This window comes from Miscanthus floridulus, chromosome 18 (assembly GCF_019320115.1).
Source record: "Miscanthus floridulus cultivar M001 chromosome 18, ASM1932011v1, whole genome shotgun sequence".
NCBI classification, from domain to species: Eukaryota; Viridiplantae; Streptophyta; class Magnoliopsida; order Poales; family Poaceae; genus Miscanthus; species Miscanthus floridulus.
In genome coordinates, this window is record NC_089597.1 from 18,588,883 (window position 1) to 18,606,460 (window position 17,578).

Genomic DNA, 17,578 nt, shown 5'->3' on the forward strand with positions numbered 1-17,578 from the left:
GCCCGCGAAGACGCCCTCGACCAACTGGAGGAAGCCCGCGACGTCGCGCTACTACACTCAGCCAGGTATCAGCAAGCCCTACGACGCTACCAAGCCCGGCGCGTCCAAAGCCGGGACCTGAAGGTGGGCGACCTAGTGCTGAGACTGAGGCAGAGCAACAAGGGCCGCCACAAGCTGACCCCACCCTGGGAGGGGCCGTATATCATCGCTCAAGTGCTGAAGCCCGGGACCTACAAGTTAGCCAACGAGAAGGGCGAAATCTTCACCAACGCTTGGAACATAGAACAGCTACGTCGTTTCTACCCTTAAATTTCCAAACGTTGGTTACATTGTTTCTCGAAATAAATAAAGAAGCGTTCTTTAGTTGTTATAATCTTTCGAGGAACCCCCTTATAGACAAATCGGCTATATAGAACCCAAGGACCGAAAGATCGTCTCAAGGGCGAAAAGGCCGGCCGAGTCATGAGAACGGCCTATGCCTCTGGGCTACGGCAGCTCCCTCACCACCGTTTCGCCCGAAGGACAGCTTAGGTTCCGAGGAAGTTCTTTGCAGAGAGGTTGTCTATCGATAGGGGCTCGACGTCACTATAACGCAATAAGGGAGACTCGGCTCTGCCTCTGCAAAGTCGAGCCTCCCTCAGGGGCTAAAAAGGGGGAACCCCCCTAAGTCCCGGACACCATTTCTCAACCGTTTTTCCGAAAATTTCCACGCCAAACTCTCTCGCGCTCCGACGGGACCTTCGCAAGAAACCCAAAGACCAAAAGCCTGTCTGGAGGCCAAAGGGCCGGCCGGGTCGTGAGAACGGCCTACGCCTCTGGGCTACGGCAGCTCCCTCACGACCCTTCGCCGAAGGACGGCTTAGGTTCCGAGGGATTTCTTCGCGATCGAGACAGAGGGCACGAACTTAGAAATAGAATGGAAAACGGTTAAGAAGCACACATACGCAAATACTTTAAGGGCCTCGACGGCCACAAAAAACGTCACGATTCGGCAACTAACTCGATCCGGTTACATGGCCCCTTTTGGCCCAGGTCAAAGCTCAAGGATCGGCGGCTGGCGCGGGAGGGACCACCTCTTCTTCGAACAGCTTGGCCAACGCGGTGCCAGGTGCCTCGGCCGCCTCCAACAGCCTCACGACCTCTGCATCAGCCTCCTCGTCATCTTCTGGCAACACGTAGCCGTCGCTGACAGCCTCGAGGTTGATGGCGTAGTGCGAGGAGACGACGGCCAGGGCGCGCTTGACACCCGTGTGCAACGCCCCTCGGAGTCTCTCACGGACGTGGCCGCTCAACGCGATGAGGCGGCTCCCAAGGGAGCTAGCTGATTGGACCTCCTCGACGTCCAGAGCCTCGCAGGCAGACCGGACAGCGCTGCGCAGCGCCTCGTGCTCCCGGGACCTCGACATCCTAGCGCTGCTTGCGCCGCGACGGAGGCCTCAGCCGCCTGGGAGGCCTCTTTCTCCAGATCTACGTCGCAGCAAGGGGTCAGGAGTCAAGCGCGAACCAGGACAAAAAGAGCAAATGGAACGAGGAACATGGTTCAGCGGAACTTACCCTCGGCCTTGCCCTTCCAGGCTGAGACCTCGACCCGAGAGGCCTCGGCCGCCTTGGTAGCCTCTGCCAGGGCGACTTTTGTCGCCTGATGCTCGCTCTGCTCCGCACCCAGCTGCCCGGCTGTAGCCTTCGCAGAGGCCGTCGCTTCTTGGGCCCGAAGCCTGAAGGAGTCTCGCTCCTCCTCCAGTTCCTTGATCTTGGCCACCAGAGGGGCGGACTGCTCCTTAGCCATGGCCAACTCCGCCTGAATGTCAGCACAACGAAGGCTGGAGGTCCTCCACTTCCGCACTCCGCGCCGACAATAGTCCCTGGGCATCGGCAAGCAAGCCCTCCTGGCGCCGGAGCTGGTCCCAGATATCCCTCTCATTTCGCAGGAACACCGATTTCCCAAGGGATCGGGTCTCGAGCTCCTAAGGAGGCAAAACAAAAAACACACGTCAAAACACTGCGAGCGGGCTCGGAGAGAAAACAACGCGGCACGAGAGGGGAAAGTACTTACCCGCGTGACACCGGGCAAGTCCTGACCCATAATGGTCATCGCTGTCTGCAGCGACCGCACTGCCAATTGACGGTACTGCTCGAGGGTGTCCCAATGCCACCCCTCTGCAGTATCTTCAAGAGCAAACACGGGCTCCCCCTCGGGGTCAGCCCGGTTCCGCCAGAAAACACGCGGGAAGTTCCACCCGCGAGGCTCGGGCCGTAGCCGGACAAGAGCCGAACTCCCCTCGGCGGGATCTGGGACTGGTTGCTCCGCGGTACTGGCCGCCTCGACGTCCGCCGCCTCCTTCCCTCGGGAGGAATCATCAGACGAGATTGTCTGAACCAGGGGCGGCGCCAAAATTTGCCCCGTCTCCACCTCCATCGCCTCGGTCTCGACGGACCCGAGGGCTCTGGCCTCCGCCATCTCTACCTTGATGGCCTCGGCGTCCACCGCCCTGACGTCGGAGGTCTTGGGGGCTCCGGCCTCGCCCTCAGTGGCCTCGGCAATAGCAGACGCCCCAGCCTCCTTCGCGGCCGCCTCGGCCCCCTGTTCCTGGGCAGCCTCCTCCTCCACTCGCTCCGCGGCCGCCTCGGCCCCCTGTTCCTGGGCAGCCGCCTCCTCCGAAACGGCCTCACCCGACGCCGCGCCGCGTCGCACGCCTGCCTGCGCCTCCGCTGCCTGATGGGCGGAAGAGCTAACGTTCACCTTGAGCGCCTTACGGGGCGCCAAGGGAGGGTCTCCCACCAGAAGCGTCTGGCTGCAAGAAAAGACACTCCCAAGGTCAGCATGCAACCAAGGGGCAAACAAGAAGCGGACTCCGCCAGGAAAGACGCTTACCGCGAACGGGGATGCAACCGCTTCGACACCGTCCGCCTCCTCTGCAACGGCGGCGGTGGTGGCAGCAGCGCGGCCTCGGTGTCCACCAGCGCCAGCTGGTCCCCGTCGGACCCCGGCACCTCCTCGACCCTTCGCGGAGATAATGGGGTCGCCCCCACCGTCACCCGCTCAACCTCCACCGTCGAACCCATCGGGCCGACGGCACGCTCCTCCGACACCCGCGCCTCGGGTGTGCCGGCCTCGGCGCCGGGACGGGCCACCACTGGCCCCGGGACACCTCCTCCTCCTCCTAGGGGCGTCAGGCTCCTTGCCGGCGCCCCGGGAACCATCTCCCTGATGTCGGGGAGGTGTTCCAGGCAGGCCGTCCCCACCTCGCGCCCACCGCCGTCGCTCGAAGAATCCGACACCGACGACGAGGGAGACGGCTCCAAAGGGAGACCGTCGAGCCTCTGGCGCCGGCGACGGGCGTCCAGCTTTTCGCGCGCGAGGATCTTCTTCGTGCGCTTCGCCTCCTGGGCATCTTTCTTCTTCTTCTCCTCCTCGGCACGCGCCCTGTTCACGGATCGCCGCCGGGCGTCCTCAGGAACGGGCGGCGGGGAGCCTCGCACGTCTCTTATCCCCTGTGAGAACGACGAAGTAAGACAACAGACCAAAAAGGCGAAAAACAAGAAGGACGCGAAAGCCTCGACAACATCCAACTTACCAGCGAGACATACCCCCGCGACGGGCGCATCGGGAACGGCGTCAAGTCATCGAGCCTCGGCTTCCCGTCTACCGCCTCCCTCACCCGACGCAGGGTCTCGTCATCGGTAAGGGCGAAGGCGGACATCTTGATACCGGCGACCGGGTCGCTCGGCGTCATCTCGAACAGCCGCCGCCGCCGGGCCATTAGCGGCAACACCCTCCGGCGGTGAAAGGCCGCCACGACCACGGCCGCCGAAAGGCCGCAGTCACGCAGCTTCCCCAAGGCCCTCAAGAGCGGTTCCAGCCTAGGCTGGTCGACCTTGATGACGCCGTACCCCCATTTCTCCGGTTGACTCTCTACAACCCGCCCGGTATAAGGGGGAAGTCCTCCGCCGTCGTTGCGGAGGTAGAACCAGCCGTCATACCAACGACGGTTGGACGTTGACAGCTGGGCCGGGATGTAGAGGGACTGCCGGTCTTGGCGCACGTGGAGGGTGCAGCCGCCGGCCCTCTGCGCCTTCCGAGCCCCCCTCGTTCCCCCCGGCTTGGAGGTGAACGTCGCTCGGAACAAATGGAGCCACAACTCCCAGTGGGGAGCGATCCCCAGATACCCCTCGCAGACGGCGACGAAGATGGCCGCCTGCGCGATGGAGTTGGGGCTGAAATTGTGCAGCTCCACGCCATAGTAGTGCGGGAGTGCCCGCATGAAGCTATCCGCCGGCGACCCGAAGCCTCGCTCGTGGAAGACGACGAAGCTCACCACGTAACCGTCGCGCGGCCTCGGCTCCGACTCGTCCCCCGGAGCAATCCACTCCGGCTCGTCGGGGTCGGTGATCGGGCGAAGAAGACCGGCCTCCACGAGCGACTGCAGCTTCTCCTCGGTGACGTCGGACCGCTCCCAGGGATCCGCCGGGAGGATGACGGGACCACCAGCCATTGCGCGGCGGAGGACGCTGCTACGGCGGTAATCTCTCTCCCTCTCTCTTTCGATCTCTCGCCCTCGCACTTCTCTTCCCCGGCGCTCTATGCTCTCAGCGACGGCACGGAGGCAGCAAAAGCGAACGCGGAAAAGGTAAGGAGGGAGAGGGCGAGGCTGTTTGCGTATTTATGCAGGGACGAATCGAAACCACCGGGCGACGAAATCGGGGAAGTTTCCCCCAGGAAATCCGGCGCGGTTATCCAGATCCGGTCTTACCGCCCACTCCCTCCTCATTAATTGCGCGTGCAGTTACGTCCCGTCGACTGACGCCACGTCACGCCCAACCGCAGCAGCAGCAGGCGCCGTTCCACCTCCCCGAAAAAGCTGCCTCAAAAGGCGCGCCTGCCGTTGCTAACCGCAGGGAGAGAGGTAACCCCCACCCGATTCCTTTCAGGCAAAGGAACCAGGCACCGAGCCCGTTACGGTCCAGGGGTTCGAAGGCTGGGCCCTCAGGGGTTTCGACAGCCGCCCCAGGACAACAGAGTCAGGGGCGACTACGGGCGAGCCTATGCGAGGCCGAGGCCCAAGCAAGCGAGACGCTTGGGATGCCCTGTGTCGTGTCCGAGACCGGCAGGGAAGTCTCCGAATGGGATCCCACCGTAGGGAGGCACCGAGCCACCGAGGCCCAGCGAACGGCCTCGGCACCCACTAGAGAAACCCTCCGGTACTCTTGGAGCGCGTCTCCGGACCGCTAGCCGACCCCCAGCGAACGGGGTACGGGCCTCCACTCGGACTTACCCGATAACAGCTCACCGGAAATGCCGTCGCTCGCGCCCACCGAGGGTAGCGTGGCATCTTCCACCCCTCCTTCCGAGCGAAAAGGAAGCGCGAGGGTCGAACAAAAAGTCAGGAGAATCCCTGACGGCCCTCTCGCTCCGCGCAGAGGCTAAGGGACTCTTCCTGCAAAACGTTGCCGAGTCCCAGCGACCTGGGCTCGCACACGAGGGGACTCGGCAATACAAACCCTCCTTCCGAGCGAAAAGGAAGCGCGAGGGTCGAACAAAAAGTCAGGAGAATCCCTGACGGCCCTCTTGCTCCGTGCAGAGGCTAAGGGACTCTTCCTGCGACACATTGCCGAATCCCAGCGACTTGGGCTCGCACACGAGGGGGCTCGGCAATACAAACCCTCCTTCCAAGCGAAAAGGAAGCGCGAGGGTCGTTCAAAAAGCCGGAAGAACTCCTGACGGCCCTCTTGCTCCGTGCAGAGGCTAGGGAGCTCCTTCTGCAAAAAGACGCCGAGACCCCGCGACCTAGGCTCGCACCCGAGGGGGGCTCGGCAGTCAGACCCTCACACGCGAGGGGCGAACCAAAAGCCAGGGGACCTCTGACCGCTCTCTCGCTCCGCGCGAGAGACTCGGGGGCCCTCCTGCAACTTTGCCGAGACCCAGCAGCTCAGGCTCGCACACGAGTGGGCTCGGCAAACAGCCCCCCCCCCCGTCCGAGCGAAAAGGACGGGCGGGGGACGGGCAAAAAAGACGGGAGGACCCCTGACCGCCCTCTCGCTCCGTGCGGAGGCTCGGGGGCTCTTCCTGCACCCAAGATAAAGACAAGCGACCCAAGCCCGTTACGGTCCAGGGGTTCGAAGGCTGGGCCCCCAGGGGTTTCGACAGCCGCCCCAGGGCAAAAGAGTCAGGGACGACTACGGGCAAGCCTGTATGAGCGCGCCCTGTATCGTGTCCGAGACCGGCAGGGAGGTCTCCGAATGGGATCCCACCGTAGGGAGGCACCGAGCCACCGAGGCCCAGTGAACGGCCTCGGCACCCACTAGAGAAACCCTCCGGTACTCTTGGAGCGCGTCTCCGGACCGCTAGCCGACCCCCAGCGAACGGGGTACGGGCCTCCACTCGGACTTACCCGATAACAGCTCACCGGAAATGCCGTCGCTCGCGCCCACCGAGGGTAGCGTGGCATCTTCCACCCCTCCTTCCGAGCGAAAAGGAAGCGCGAGGGTCGAACAAAAAGTCAGGAGAATCCCTGACGGCCCTCTCGCTCCGCGCAGAGGCTAAGGGACTCTTCCTGCAAAACGTTGCCGAGTCCCAGCGACCTGGGCTCGCACACGAGGGGACTCGGCAATACAAACCCTCCTTCCGAGCGAAAAGGAAGCGCGAGGGTCGAACAAAAAGTCAGGAGAATCCCTGACGGCCCTCTTGCTCCGTGCAGAGGCTAAGGGACTCTTCCTGCGACACATTGCCGAATCCCAGCGACTTGGGCTCGCACACGAGGGGGCTCGGCAATACAAACCCTCCTTCCAAGCGAAAAGGAAGCGCGAGGGTCGTTCAAAAAGCCGGAAGAACTCCTGACGGCCCTCTTGCTCCGTGCAGAGGCTAGGGAGCTCCTTCTGCAAAAAGACGCCGAGACCCCGCGACCTAGGCTCGCACCCGAGGGGGGCTCGGCAGTCAGACCCTCACACGCGAGGGGCGAACCAAAAGCCAGGGGACCTCTGACCGCTCTCTCGCTCCGCGCGAGAGACTCGGGGGCCCTCCTGCAACTTTGCCGAGACCCAGCAGCTCAGGCTCGCACACGAGTGGGCTCGGCAAATAGCCCCCCCCCCGTCCAAGCGAAAAGGACGGGCGGGGGACGGGCAAAAAAGACGGGAGGACCCCTGACCACCCTCTCGCTCCGTGCGGAGGCTCGGGGGCTCTTCCTGCACCCGAGATAAAGACAAGCGACCCGAGCCCGTTACGGTCCAGGGGTTCGAAGGCTGGGCCCCCAGGGGTTTCGACAGCCGCCCCAGGGCAAAAGAGTCAGGGACGACTACGGGCAAGCCTGTATGAGCGCGCCCTGTATCGTGTCCGAGACCGGCAGGGAGGTCTCCGAATGGGATCCCACCGTAGGGAGGCACCGAGCCACCGAGGCCTAGCAAACGGCCTCGGCACCCACTAGAGAAACCCTCCGGTACTCTTGGAGTGCGTCTCAGGACCGCTAGCCGACCCCCAGCGAACGGGGTACGGGCCTCCACTCGGACTTACCCGATAACAGCTCACCGGAAATGCCGTCGCTCGCGCCCACCGAGGGTAGCGTGGCATCTTCCACCCCTCCTTCCGAGCGAAAAGGAAGCGCGAGGGTCGAACAAAAAGTCAGGGGAATCCCTGACGGCCCTCTCGCTCCAGGCGGAGGCTAAGGGGCTCTTCCCGCAGCATCGTCGAGGCCCTGCGATCCGAACTCGCACCCACGGGCCCGGCAAACACAATGTAACTCCCCACTCGAAAGAGAAAAAAGCCCCTGGAGAAGTGAAATCACTCCTCCAGGGCCTCGGGGGCTACACCCGGCGGGTGCGCTCGCGCGCACCCACCGAAACCTCGAAGACAAAACACCGTCCCGACAGGAACTATCAAGAGCCAATTCTCGCCAGAACCTCAGGGGGAGTGCCTCCACTCCCCCCAAGGCTCGGGGGCTACTGTCGGATACCGTGAGAAGGGGTACCCTAAGCAAGATCCAAAAAACGACTGCTTAGACTTCGTAAAGATCGAAACCAGCTAAACGCTGCTGGCCTCGGCCGATTGTCCGACTCGCCCGAGGCCCCATCGCCGCGAGCCTCGGCCGACCCTCCGCTTCGCCCGAGGCCCCTCACCACGGGCCTCGGCCGATTCCCCGTCAAAGGCCTCGGCCGGGCCACCGACCCTCTGTCTCGCGCAAGGCGGACTCGGCAGCACTCCGCCACCTCTTCCTTCTCCCGTCCCTCTGGCAAAACGTCGTGTCACGACAACTCAGCCAACTGCTGCCCCTGACAACAGCCGCACGCCCGGCACAGTACAGCAGAATGGCCGATGGGACAGGAGGCAGGACTGGGCAGGGGTTACCCGCCACTGTACTAACCACCGTGACGCCCATGCCTCACTATGCTGCCAACTCCTGCACCGAGGACAATGCAGCGTGGGGAGCCACATCTGGGCTACTGTAGCCTCGGAATCAGTACCCAAGGCCAATAACTCCCCCCAAGGACCTCGACAGTTTGCTTCACGGGCTCGGCAGCCTGAGGGTCCATGACCACCGAGCCCCCCGCGATGGCTCGGCCTCGGCATAGCCGCTGCCCCCTACGACGTCATTACACGGCAACCCGCACGTCGCCCGCCATGTCCTGCATCAAGCCGTACTGGAGCCCCACGACGCACAAGACCGAGTACGACCAGCATGTCACTTCCGCACGTCCCATCGAGGCGCTCAACCACTCCGACAAATCACACGACGGCGCAGTGCAGCGACGTGGCAGACCAGACGTCCGTCACGTCAGCACCCTGCCATCCACGACGGGACTGTGCAAGGGTTACCGGCTACTGTGCTGCCTAAACTCCTGCACCAAGGACGGACACGACGTGGGGAGTCAGAACCGGGTTCCTGTGACCTCGGGGCCAGCGAACCGACCGCTCCGCCCCGCTCGAGACCCCCGATGAGCCTCGGATTCCGCCTCGCCCGAGACTCCCGGTAGGGCCTCGGGCGAACTGGCCATGCTCCGCCTCGCCCGAGGCTGGGCTCGTCCCGCAATCTCGTCACCTCCACCTCAAAAGTCACTCTGGCAGGCTATCGCATCCAATTAATGCACCCAGCTGCCCTCACTACGAAAGCCACGATCGGCAGTATGCCGCGACAGGACAACGGTCAAATCGCCTTTTTACCATCCCTTACTGACGATACAGGGCACCGTATCCTGTAGACGCATGTTCGGCACTGTTCCGCCCAAATCAACTATCGACGATGGCCGCCCAGACCTCACATTGCCACCCGCTAAAGGCCTCGGCACAGCAGGCCTCAGCACAGTGGGTCTCGGCCTCAGCGCGATAGGTCTCGACACAGCCTACTACAGCAGCCACCAGGCCTCGGCATTTCACCAAGTCAACAAAAGTACAAGAGCGCAGCATGTCGTCAGCCTTGAAGACCATACCGACTAGACATCGACTGGAACTCCCACGACGCCATACCGCTTCAGGGAGCGGAATACGTCAGCAAATAGTAGCCTTCTCATGTACCTCTCGCTTCCTCCTTGTAACTATAAAAGGAGGTAGCCAGGGCCATTTCTGGGGGGGGGGGGGGCAGAAGGAAAAACACACCGATAGAATCACGCACTTCCACGCTGCTTGGGAGCAACGTCCCAAGCAGTTCGCACCACCCTCGCCGAGACCTGGGGCTAGCTCCCTCTCTCACTCAGCTTGTAACCCCCTACCACGAGCACTCCGGTGCAAGGAATACAAGATCAATCTCTCAGACTGGACGTAGGGCCTCGACTGCCCGAACCAGTATAAACCTTGTGTCTCTTTGCATCACCATCCGGGATTAGGGACACGCAGTACAAATTCACTCGTTGGTTGAGGGACCCCCGGTTCCAAAACACCGACAGTAGTATTTTCAAAACTTTGACCAATGACCATCAGTATTTATAATTTTATTTACATCACAAGATCCACATTATTATGAGATTCACCCTGAAAATCACTTTCATGATACTATATTAGTCTTATTTCATTTGAGACTACATATTGCTAGTTAGTCAAAAATTTAAAAGTTTGGCATAAGACAAATCTAGATGAAGTTTGTTCCCTTTTCTTTTTTTGGATCTTGGAGCTTTGTACTTTGTACAGTCTGTAAATACCTTTTTCATATATATGAAAAAAAAGGTAGGGGGCTCCCCTGCTGTTTCTTCCAAAAAAAAATCTAGATGAAGTTATATCTGTAATTGGAGGAAGTAATCCCGAGCAAATCGATAATTGGTAAGTTCTTCGAGGCAGCTGGATACTCAACGGGATGATGAAGATGTACAAACGTCGTTTAATGCGGCTCATTTACTGTATTGGCCAACAAAAAAATATGAAGCTCAAAATAATTTTAGGTAGGCTTAATTATTACTCCCTCCATCGTAAATTAATACAACTTTTATAGTTGTCCTAAGTCATACTATTTTAAATTTGACTAACTTTATAGGAAAGAGCATTAATATTTATGTTCATAATATTTTTTTGGTGTCATAGATATTGTTACCATTTTCTATAAAGTTGGATAAACTTAAGATAATTTGATTTCAAATGGTTTTATGAATTGATTTATTTAAGGACGTTGGTAGTAGGTCCTATTTTTTTAAAAGGCAGTAATAGTTTTGCTATAAAAATTTTATTAGAAAGAGAAGCAATGTCCACGAAGGGTCTATGATTCCGTCTTCATGCATGCCTTACACGACGGGCTTGGTTCAGTCCTCCAAAAGAAAAACGACGGGCTTGGTTCAGTTGCTTGATATATGGCGACCATTTATGAGTTGAACGTACGTATAGGGAAAGCAGTGTACATTGATAAAGAAACTATGTATTCGAAAGTCAAGAGAGCAATTGTCTCTGTAAACATAAAGAATCACTCCTTCGTTTTTAGAGCGACAAACATAAATTGTTTATATAGTGGTCTGTGTTCGGTTGTACATATCATAGCTTAAAAACGAAGAAAGTTTTTTCTTAGCGCTGTTTCTCCTGCGCTTTTGTTTTAACAACTCGCGTTCTCATCTCATAGTGCTGCAGACCCTTTTTTTTTTGGCCTCTTTGGTTGTACAGTTGTACCTGCATCGATCTTGCCTCGAATGTTCACACCGAAAGTGACGAAATCGTGAGACAGCACACACTGAAACAGCAGTCCCCGTTGCGTCATCCTGGGACGTGGGGGAAATTTATAGCAAGCACACCGCACAGCAAGCAAGGAGAAGGGAGATCGGAATGGTGTCCAAATCGTAGAGCGCCGTAGTAGCTAAGGTTCCGTACCGTAGGTGCCATCCGGAGGCGTGTCCTACATCAGTGTGAACTTTACGACTTTTTTGTATATCTATATAAACCATGAGGATTACGGTAAATGTCTTTTGACAACAACAATGTAAAATTAAATTTTCGTTGAGTCGTTGTAGTGTAGCCTGGCATGCATTTCCGACCGTTCCAGGGCCGTCAAATCGTCCATGCGTTACTGGTTCTTTCTAACGCTGCAATGCAAGCACAGTTAGGGGCGTCGACGCGTGGTCCGCTCGCGGGAATTTCCGGACAGAGCAACACGAGGACTCGCCTGGAGACCACCTCGTCGTCGCGGACTCGGGTCGGTCCTCTCCCCGGCCCATACTGATACTGTGGTCCAGAACAATGGGCGTTGTTGTTGGGGAATAGGGATGGAAACTGATATACTAGAATATTAGCATCAAGAAGTGATAATTATGAAGAAAACACTAGCTAATAAGCTGATAAAAAACAACTTATAACGTAATATGTCATCTAAAATAAACAATGTCACAGGCAAGACAATATTTTTATCGGTCTGGATAAAAAGGCCAAAGTCTTCCTGCAAAAGGAATATTGGTATCCGATGTCATACGCAAAACAATATTTTTATCCAAAGCAGTATCATTTTTTTTTAAGATCGAGCCATTCACCCGTATTTCATTAAGAGGGAAAAGTTTGAGACAACAACCCCGATGGCGAGCAACTATCAAGGTCGCCCAAGAACAGCACTCCTATCTACCGGATGCATTACAATTCGATTACAATGCACCCAAGTTTTGCGACCAGTAAGGAGTGACTACCGAGAGCATCTTGAACCCTGCTTTCACCCAATCGTCTGCCTGCCGAGTACTTGCCATCAGCGGTCCATCTCCAAACAAAGCGGTCTTCCTGCAAAGGATCGAGGACGACCACATGCGGAGGTACTGCACGAGCACCTGCATGGTCGGCGTGCCCACGATATCCCGCGCCCAACGGTGCTGGAAGATGCCGTCCTTGATCGTCCTCTTCTTCCCTGCCCTTGAGATAGCCATGTACAGATTTGGGGCGTAGTGACACAAAGGTCCCATGGACGCCCAGCTATCAGTCCACAGCCTAGCGGATGCCCCGTCGCCGATGTTCACCGTGATGCTGACGACGGCCATAGCTGCCACGGACTTCTCGGGCCTCGACGGCAGGCTGGACCAGCAGCTTCCTCGAGCCGTCCTGCTCAGCCACTCCCACTGTAGCCACAGTGTAAAACCAAAAAAACGCAGGTCCAAGACTCCAAGACCCCCAAGGTATGTCGGCCTGTAAACCACCGGCCAAGCCACCTTGCACTTCCCACCGGTGGTCGTAGTCGTAGCCATGCCCGACCACAGAAACGCACGGCGACGCTTGTCAATCTGATCCAGGGCCCATCTGGACAAGCAACAAGAGATGCTCAAGTGGATGGGTATTGCCGACAGGGTCACCTTCGTCAACAAGACGCGCCCGGAATGCGTTAGGAGACCTGCCTTCTATGTAGGAATCCTTGCTGCCACAACATCGACGAGCGGCTGCTCATCAGCATGCCTCAGCCGCCACAAAGACAGTGGAACACCGAGGTACCTGCAGGGGAATTGTGCCACCACACAAGGGAATGTCTGCTGGACATCCACCATCACTTCGGAAGAGCACGGATCGGCATAGCGACACATTTATCCACATTAGTCACCTGACCTGATGCCCCAGCAAATAGCTGTAGTATTTGCAGTACGCACTGCAGGTCATTTGTGTTGGGGGCGACCAGGAGCACCAAGTCGTCGGCGTACAGAGATGCACGATGAGCGATCGCCTGGCCAGGTAGCGGCGTCAACGCGATGCGTCGGTCAGCCTCTCTGAAGAGAGAGTTCAGTGCCTCCATAACAATGACGAAGAGCATCGGCGATATAGGGTCACCTTGTCTTAACCCTCTTGCATGGGCGATTCTTCTACCAGCTTTACCATTCACAAGTACCCTGGTACTAAAGATTTCCAAACGGGCCGCACGGGCACTACACGGCACGAGCACGGCTGGGCACGGCACGGCCAGGCACGGCACGGTCAGGCACGGTAGCCTTGCCGTGCCGTGCCGTGTAGTGCCGCCGTGCTCAGCCTCTGGCCCAGGCACGGCACTAAGCACTCCAGACCGTGCCGTGCCGTGCCACTGGGCACGGCAGTCCAGCGTGTTAGTGCCGTGCCTTGGCACTAACCCACAAAACCGCCGTTGAGCTCCTCGGCAACACGACGACCGAAGAGCTCCTCAGCATCCCCAACAATATCGTCCTCGTCGTCTCCGGTCATCCCGCAGAGGCGCAACTCGTCGTTGATCGTCATGGAGAGACCGATGTCCTCCTGCTCATCCGACATCTCGTCGTCGCCGGCCTCCGGTCCCTCAACGCCAGTGGCTTCAAAAAAAGAAACAGATCTAGGGTTAAATCAAGAAGAAGAAAAAGAAGTAAAAAACAACAAAGCAAGATCAACAAGAAGAAGAAGTGAAGAAGAACAGCGAATCAAGAAGAAGAAGAAGAACAAGAAACAGATCTAACTCACCTCGCTTGACAGAGCACCAGAGGCAACGGCGACGACGACATCGCTCAGATCCGGCGTCCTGGTACCTCAACGCATCATAGCGGAGCCCCAATGACGCCGGAGTCCGGCGAGATCGACGAGCGCGACGAGAGAGAGACGAAGACGATTCGTTGGAGATCTCAACGACTAAGCTACATCGCCGGTCAGAGAGAAGAGAAGGGGTGTACAAGGCCGTGCCGTGTGCCCGTGCAAGCCACCGCCGCTGTCACCAGCCACCGGACGGCGAAAAGAAGAGAGTGAGCGGCTAGGGTTTCGAACGAGAGAGCAGAGCCGAAGAGCGAGGTGCGCGCGGCGCGGAGGGGGAAGAAATGAGCACAGTAGCTTCCCCCGGGCGGCTCCTGGCTTATATAGGCGCCCCATCGCAGTCCTTCATCCAACGGCCAGCGCTCGCCGGGGGCTTCATCCAACGGCTCTTAGCCGTGCCGACCCCGTGCTGGCCTTTGGAGCGGGCCGTGCCCGTGCCGTGCCAACGGGCTAGCATAGCGGCCCAGGCACGGGCACGAGGCCGTGCCGTGCTTGGCACGAGCACGGGAGAGGCCGGGCCGGGCTGTTTTTGGACCGGGCCAAATCAGCACCGTGCCCATGCTGGCCCGATGGGCCAGGCCCGTTTGGAAAGTTACCTGGTACTAGCAGTGGACAACAGGATAATCAGAAACGGCCATGCGACCGAGTCAAACGCCTTGGCAATGTTAATCTTCAGGAGGACAACGGGGATTTTCCTACGCTTCTGACGAGCGCTCTCGGAAGTCTTACAGCCGTAGGCTGGACCGTTCTAGCAAATGATTCCAAGCTTCAAAGCATCGATATACAATTGACAAAAGGTTCAAAAAAATATTCTACATCACTTTCTTGTTTTTGGAAAGATCTATTCTACGTCACTTTCAAATATCAATATGGATCTTGTCTCAAGATTGTTGCAACGCCATGTAATTCCCCTCCTTTGCTGATCTGTGCCTCTACCATTTTCTACCGACTTTGTGTTATAATAACAAGCACTTTGGCCCCACATTTGGCCGTGCTGTAGAGTCGGTAGCGTCTAGGCGAATACTGGTCAAATCTCGTCTGTCCGAACTCCTTCAGTCCCTCCTTGCTTCGCCCTCAAACCTCGGACCCGGACGGCGGCAGACTGGTGGATCGCGAGATCCGGCTTCGGCGCGCTCAAATAGAGACAGGGCCCAGGGGGCCTGCTGCTCTACCAACCCGAGCTCGAGCTGGGGACGCCGGCGGGCGCGGCCGCCTTTGCCGTGCCGTGCCTTGGTACGCGTACTCGTACCTGCTGCTCCTCTTCTCCTAGTGCACACATGGATCGGCCGTGAGGGCGTTTGGCGGCCATGGGGCGCGCGGCGCCGGCCCTGGCGAGGCGTCGTGCGGCCGAGGCCGTGGCGGACTGGCGGGAGCGGGACTCGCCGTGGATGGCTTCTTCGCCCTCTTCATCCGTGCTTGCAATTTCTGCGAGTATGCCTCGGAGCAGCAGCAACATGCGTATAAACTACGCAAAGCGGAGCTGAGAAGGCAGGGTGATAATGATAGGCCCAAGTCTTCACCTTGCAGGGAGCAGGGCCCGTGTCTCCGGCCGTCCGGCGGGACGCTTCTCCATTCGCCGGCCGGGCGTCTACTCCCCTCCACCTATGCTCTCCATGGTTCGCTTGAAATTATTTGAGTACTAGTAGTAGATGATGACTCTGAATTACCTGAGGCTGGATGGTAGCGCTCGTGCTCCGGACTACGGTAGCGCCGAGTGGCAATATGAGGTGAATCCTGAAGTCACGAACAAGCAGGCTGTCTGTCTCCGGCCAGTTGGTGCAGCACAGCAGGTGGTGAGGTCAGGTCTGGACTGGACACCCATGTGGCCGCTGTACATGGCCTGTGTATGCGTGGCGCTTACGCGGTTGCCAAGAGAAACTTTGGTTTCCTTCCCCTATAAAAGCACACCCGGCGCCATTCGTTCCCCGGCCCCTGCCCCGGCAGAGTAGTTGTTCAACATATGAACTCTTGCGCTGTCTTTGTCCCCCTCTCCGCGCGCGGAACATCGTTCCATTTCACATGGCCGACCGACGTTCTTCCACCCTGACCAAGCTGGGCTTGGGCGCCCTGGCCTTCAACTCGGCGTTCGACATCTACAACTCCTGGGGCGACGCCGGCTCCGTGGGATTCGTGCTCGCCGCGGACGTCGCGCTTTGGCTGCTCTTCCTCTGTCTCCGTCAGTTCGAGCAGGGAGTCGGGCGCAGGAGGGATACCAAGATCAGGGCCGCGGTGTGGGCGCTCACGACGCTCCTGACGGTGATGTTCGCCTCGAGGGCGGCGCCGCTCATGCCGCCACCGGTGCGCGTGGCTGTCTGGGTCATGGCCGTCGTCACGGCCGCAGGAGGGTTCTGGGCATTTTTTCTCAATTGATTGATCGAACATTCAGCCATAGTCGAGACACTGTTACGGCTGTCGGATATATTCATTTTCCCGTTTTCCTTTATGTACTTTACCTGTATTCCCCCCAGTGCACTAGTTGCGATAATAAAAGTATAAGTTTTTTTTTATGTCTTATCCCTTCAAATACAAGCCGTAGTATCTGAACTTACGTACGGACACACACCTCACATACGCACACCACTGTGAACGCAAGCTAGATCCTAGCTCCTATACTTAGAGAACTCACGTAGCTAAGAAGTACTTAAAAGTCATCGGGCTTCGAGCGTGACGAGCACGTCACCCTAACTATTTTGGAACATCCGCATGCGAGGCAATAAGAAATTATTTGCTTGCACGAAGCAAGTGGTGCAGAACCGAACCCCGGCTGGCCAGCTCCCACCTGCGCTACATGCGCGCCTGCAATAAAAGTATAAGCTGGTTTACACAGGTTGGCTGACCAGTGACCACACCTTGCACAACGTGGTTGTGAGCTGTGACACGCACCGAGCATAATGGCCAGCGAACGTGCGCGCTGCTGGCCCGCTGTCCTGGATAGGAATAGGATCTGCACTTATGATGGTCGCCACTACACCGTCAAGCGTCAAAGGGCCTACTTTCTAGCTTTTCGGTGGTCTCGGGCAAGCTAAAACAAATAGTCTAACTTTGAACCAGCTTTCAAGCTAAACCAAATAGTCTAACTTTGAACCGGCTTTCGAAAAGCCGGAAAGCTGTCTTCTGGTTTTTGGTATACTTAAAAATTTATATTACAAAAATCAATAGAAAGTAGAAAAAACAGTTTTTTTAGCCTAAAGCTCAAAAACCACAGCTCAAATAAACAAATCAAAGTCTCTCACCGACAGTAGTTGGTCACTGTCACAATCGCAAATGTGACCAACGGTGTACAACAAGTCTAGCGGGGAAGGGGCCTGCCAAGGTACCCATGCTTTGTTGCGAGCTGAGTTGGCTAGGTTCAGGTTCTTTATGATAGGACCTATTTATTCGAGTTAAGTAGTCATACTTGACCTAGGTGATCATATTTTTTTATTTATTATAGATTTTAATAACACTGTTATTTAAGTGATGGACGACATATACATCTATGGCAAGGCATCTAGGATGACTTAGGGCGTGTTTATTTCCAATTAAAATCGTATCTGCAAACTCTGAACTATGAGAATCGAGAAAATCTTGCCAAACGTACATCTCGTGGTGGAGAAGGGGAGAAGACAGAAGAAATCCTCAATACAACGGTTTTTTTTTTTCAAACTTGAATGTTTGACTTCTTACAATGTCAAAGTGCGGGACATGCATTTGTTG

At 57.3% G+C, this 17,578-nt stretch overlaps 2 protein-coding genes across 2 annotated transcripts; one reads left to right on the top strand and one right to left on the bottom strand.

The window, feature by feature from the left end:
• Nucleotides 1–1,407: 1,407 nt before the first annotated feature.
• LOC136523389 (uncharacterized) lies at nucleotides 1,408–3,201 on the bottom strand. Its single transcript, XM_066517084.1, has 3 exons — nucleotides 2,873–3,201; nucleotides 2,054–2,792; nucleotides 1,408–1,467 (listed from the first exon to the last, which is right to left on the bottom strand). Exons 1-3 carry the CDS (start codon nucleotides 3,199–3,201, stop codon nucleotides 1,408–1,410), a joined length of 1,128 nt encoding a protein of 375 aa, XP_066373181.1.
• Nucleotides 3,202–14,762: 11,561 nt separating this feature from the next.
• LOC136522305 (uncharacterized) lies at nucleotides 14,763–16,381 on the top strand. The gene has a single exon (XM_066516135.1). The coding sequence runs from the start codon at nucleotides 15,902–15,904 to the stop codon at nucleotides 16,250–16,252; it is 351 nt and encodes a 116-aa protein (XP_066372232.1). The 5' UTR covers nucleotides 14,763–15,901; the 3' UTR covers nucleotides 16,253–16,381.
• The last annotated feature ends 1,197 nt before the right edge of the window (nucleotides 16,382–17,578 follow it).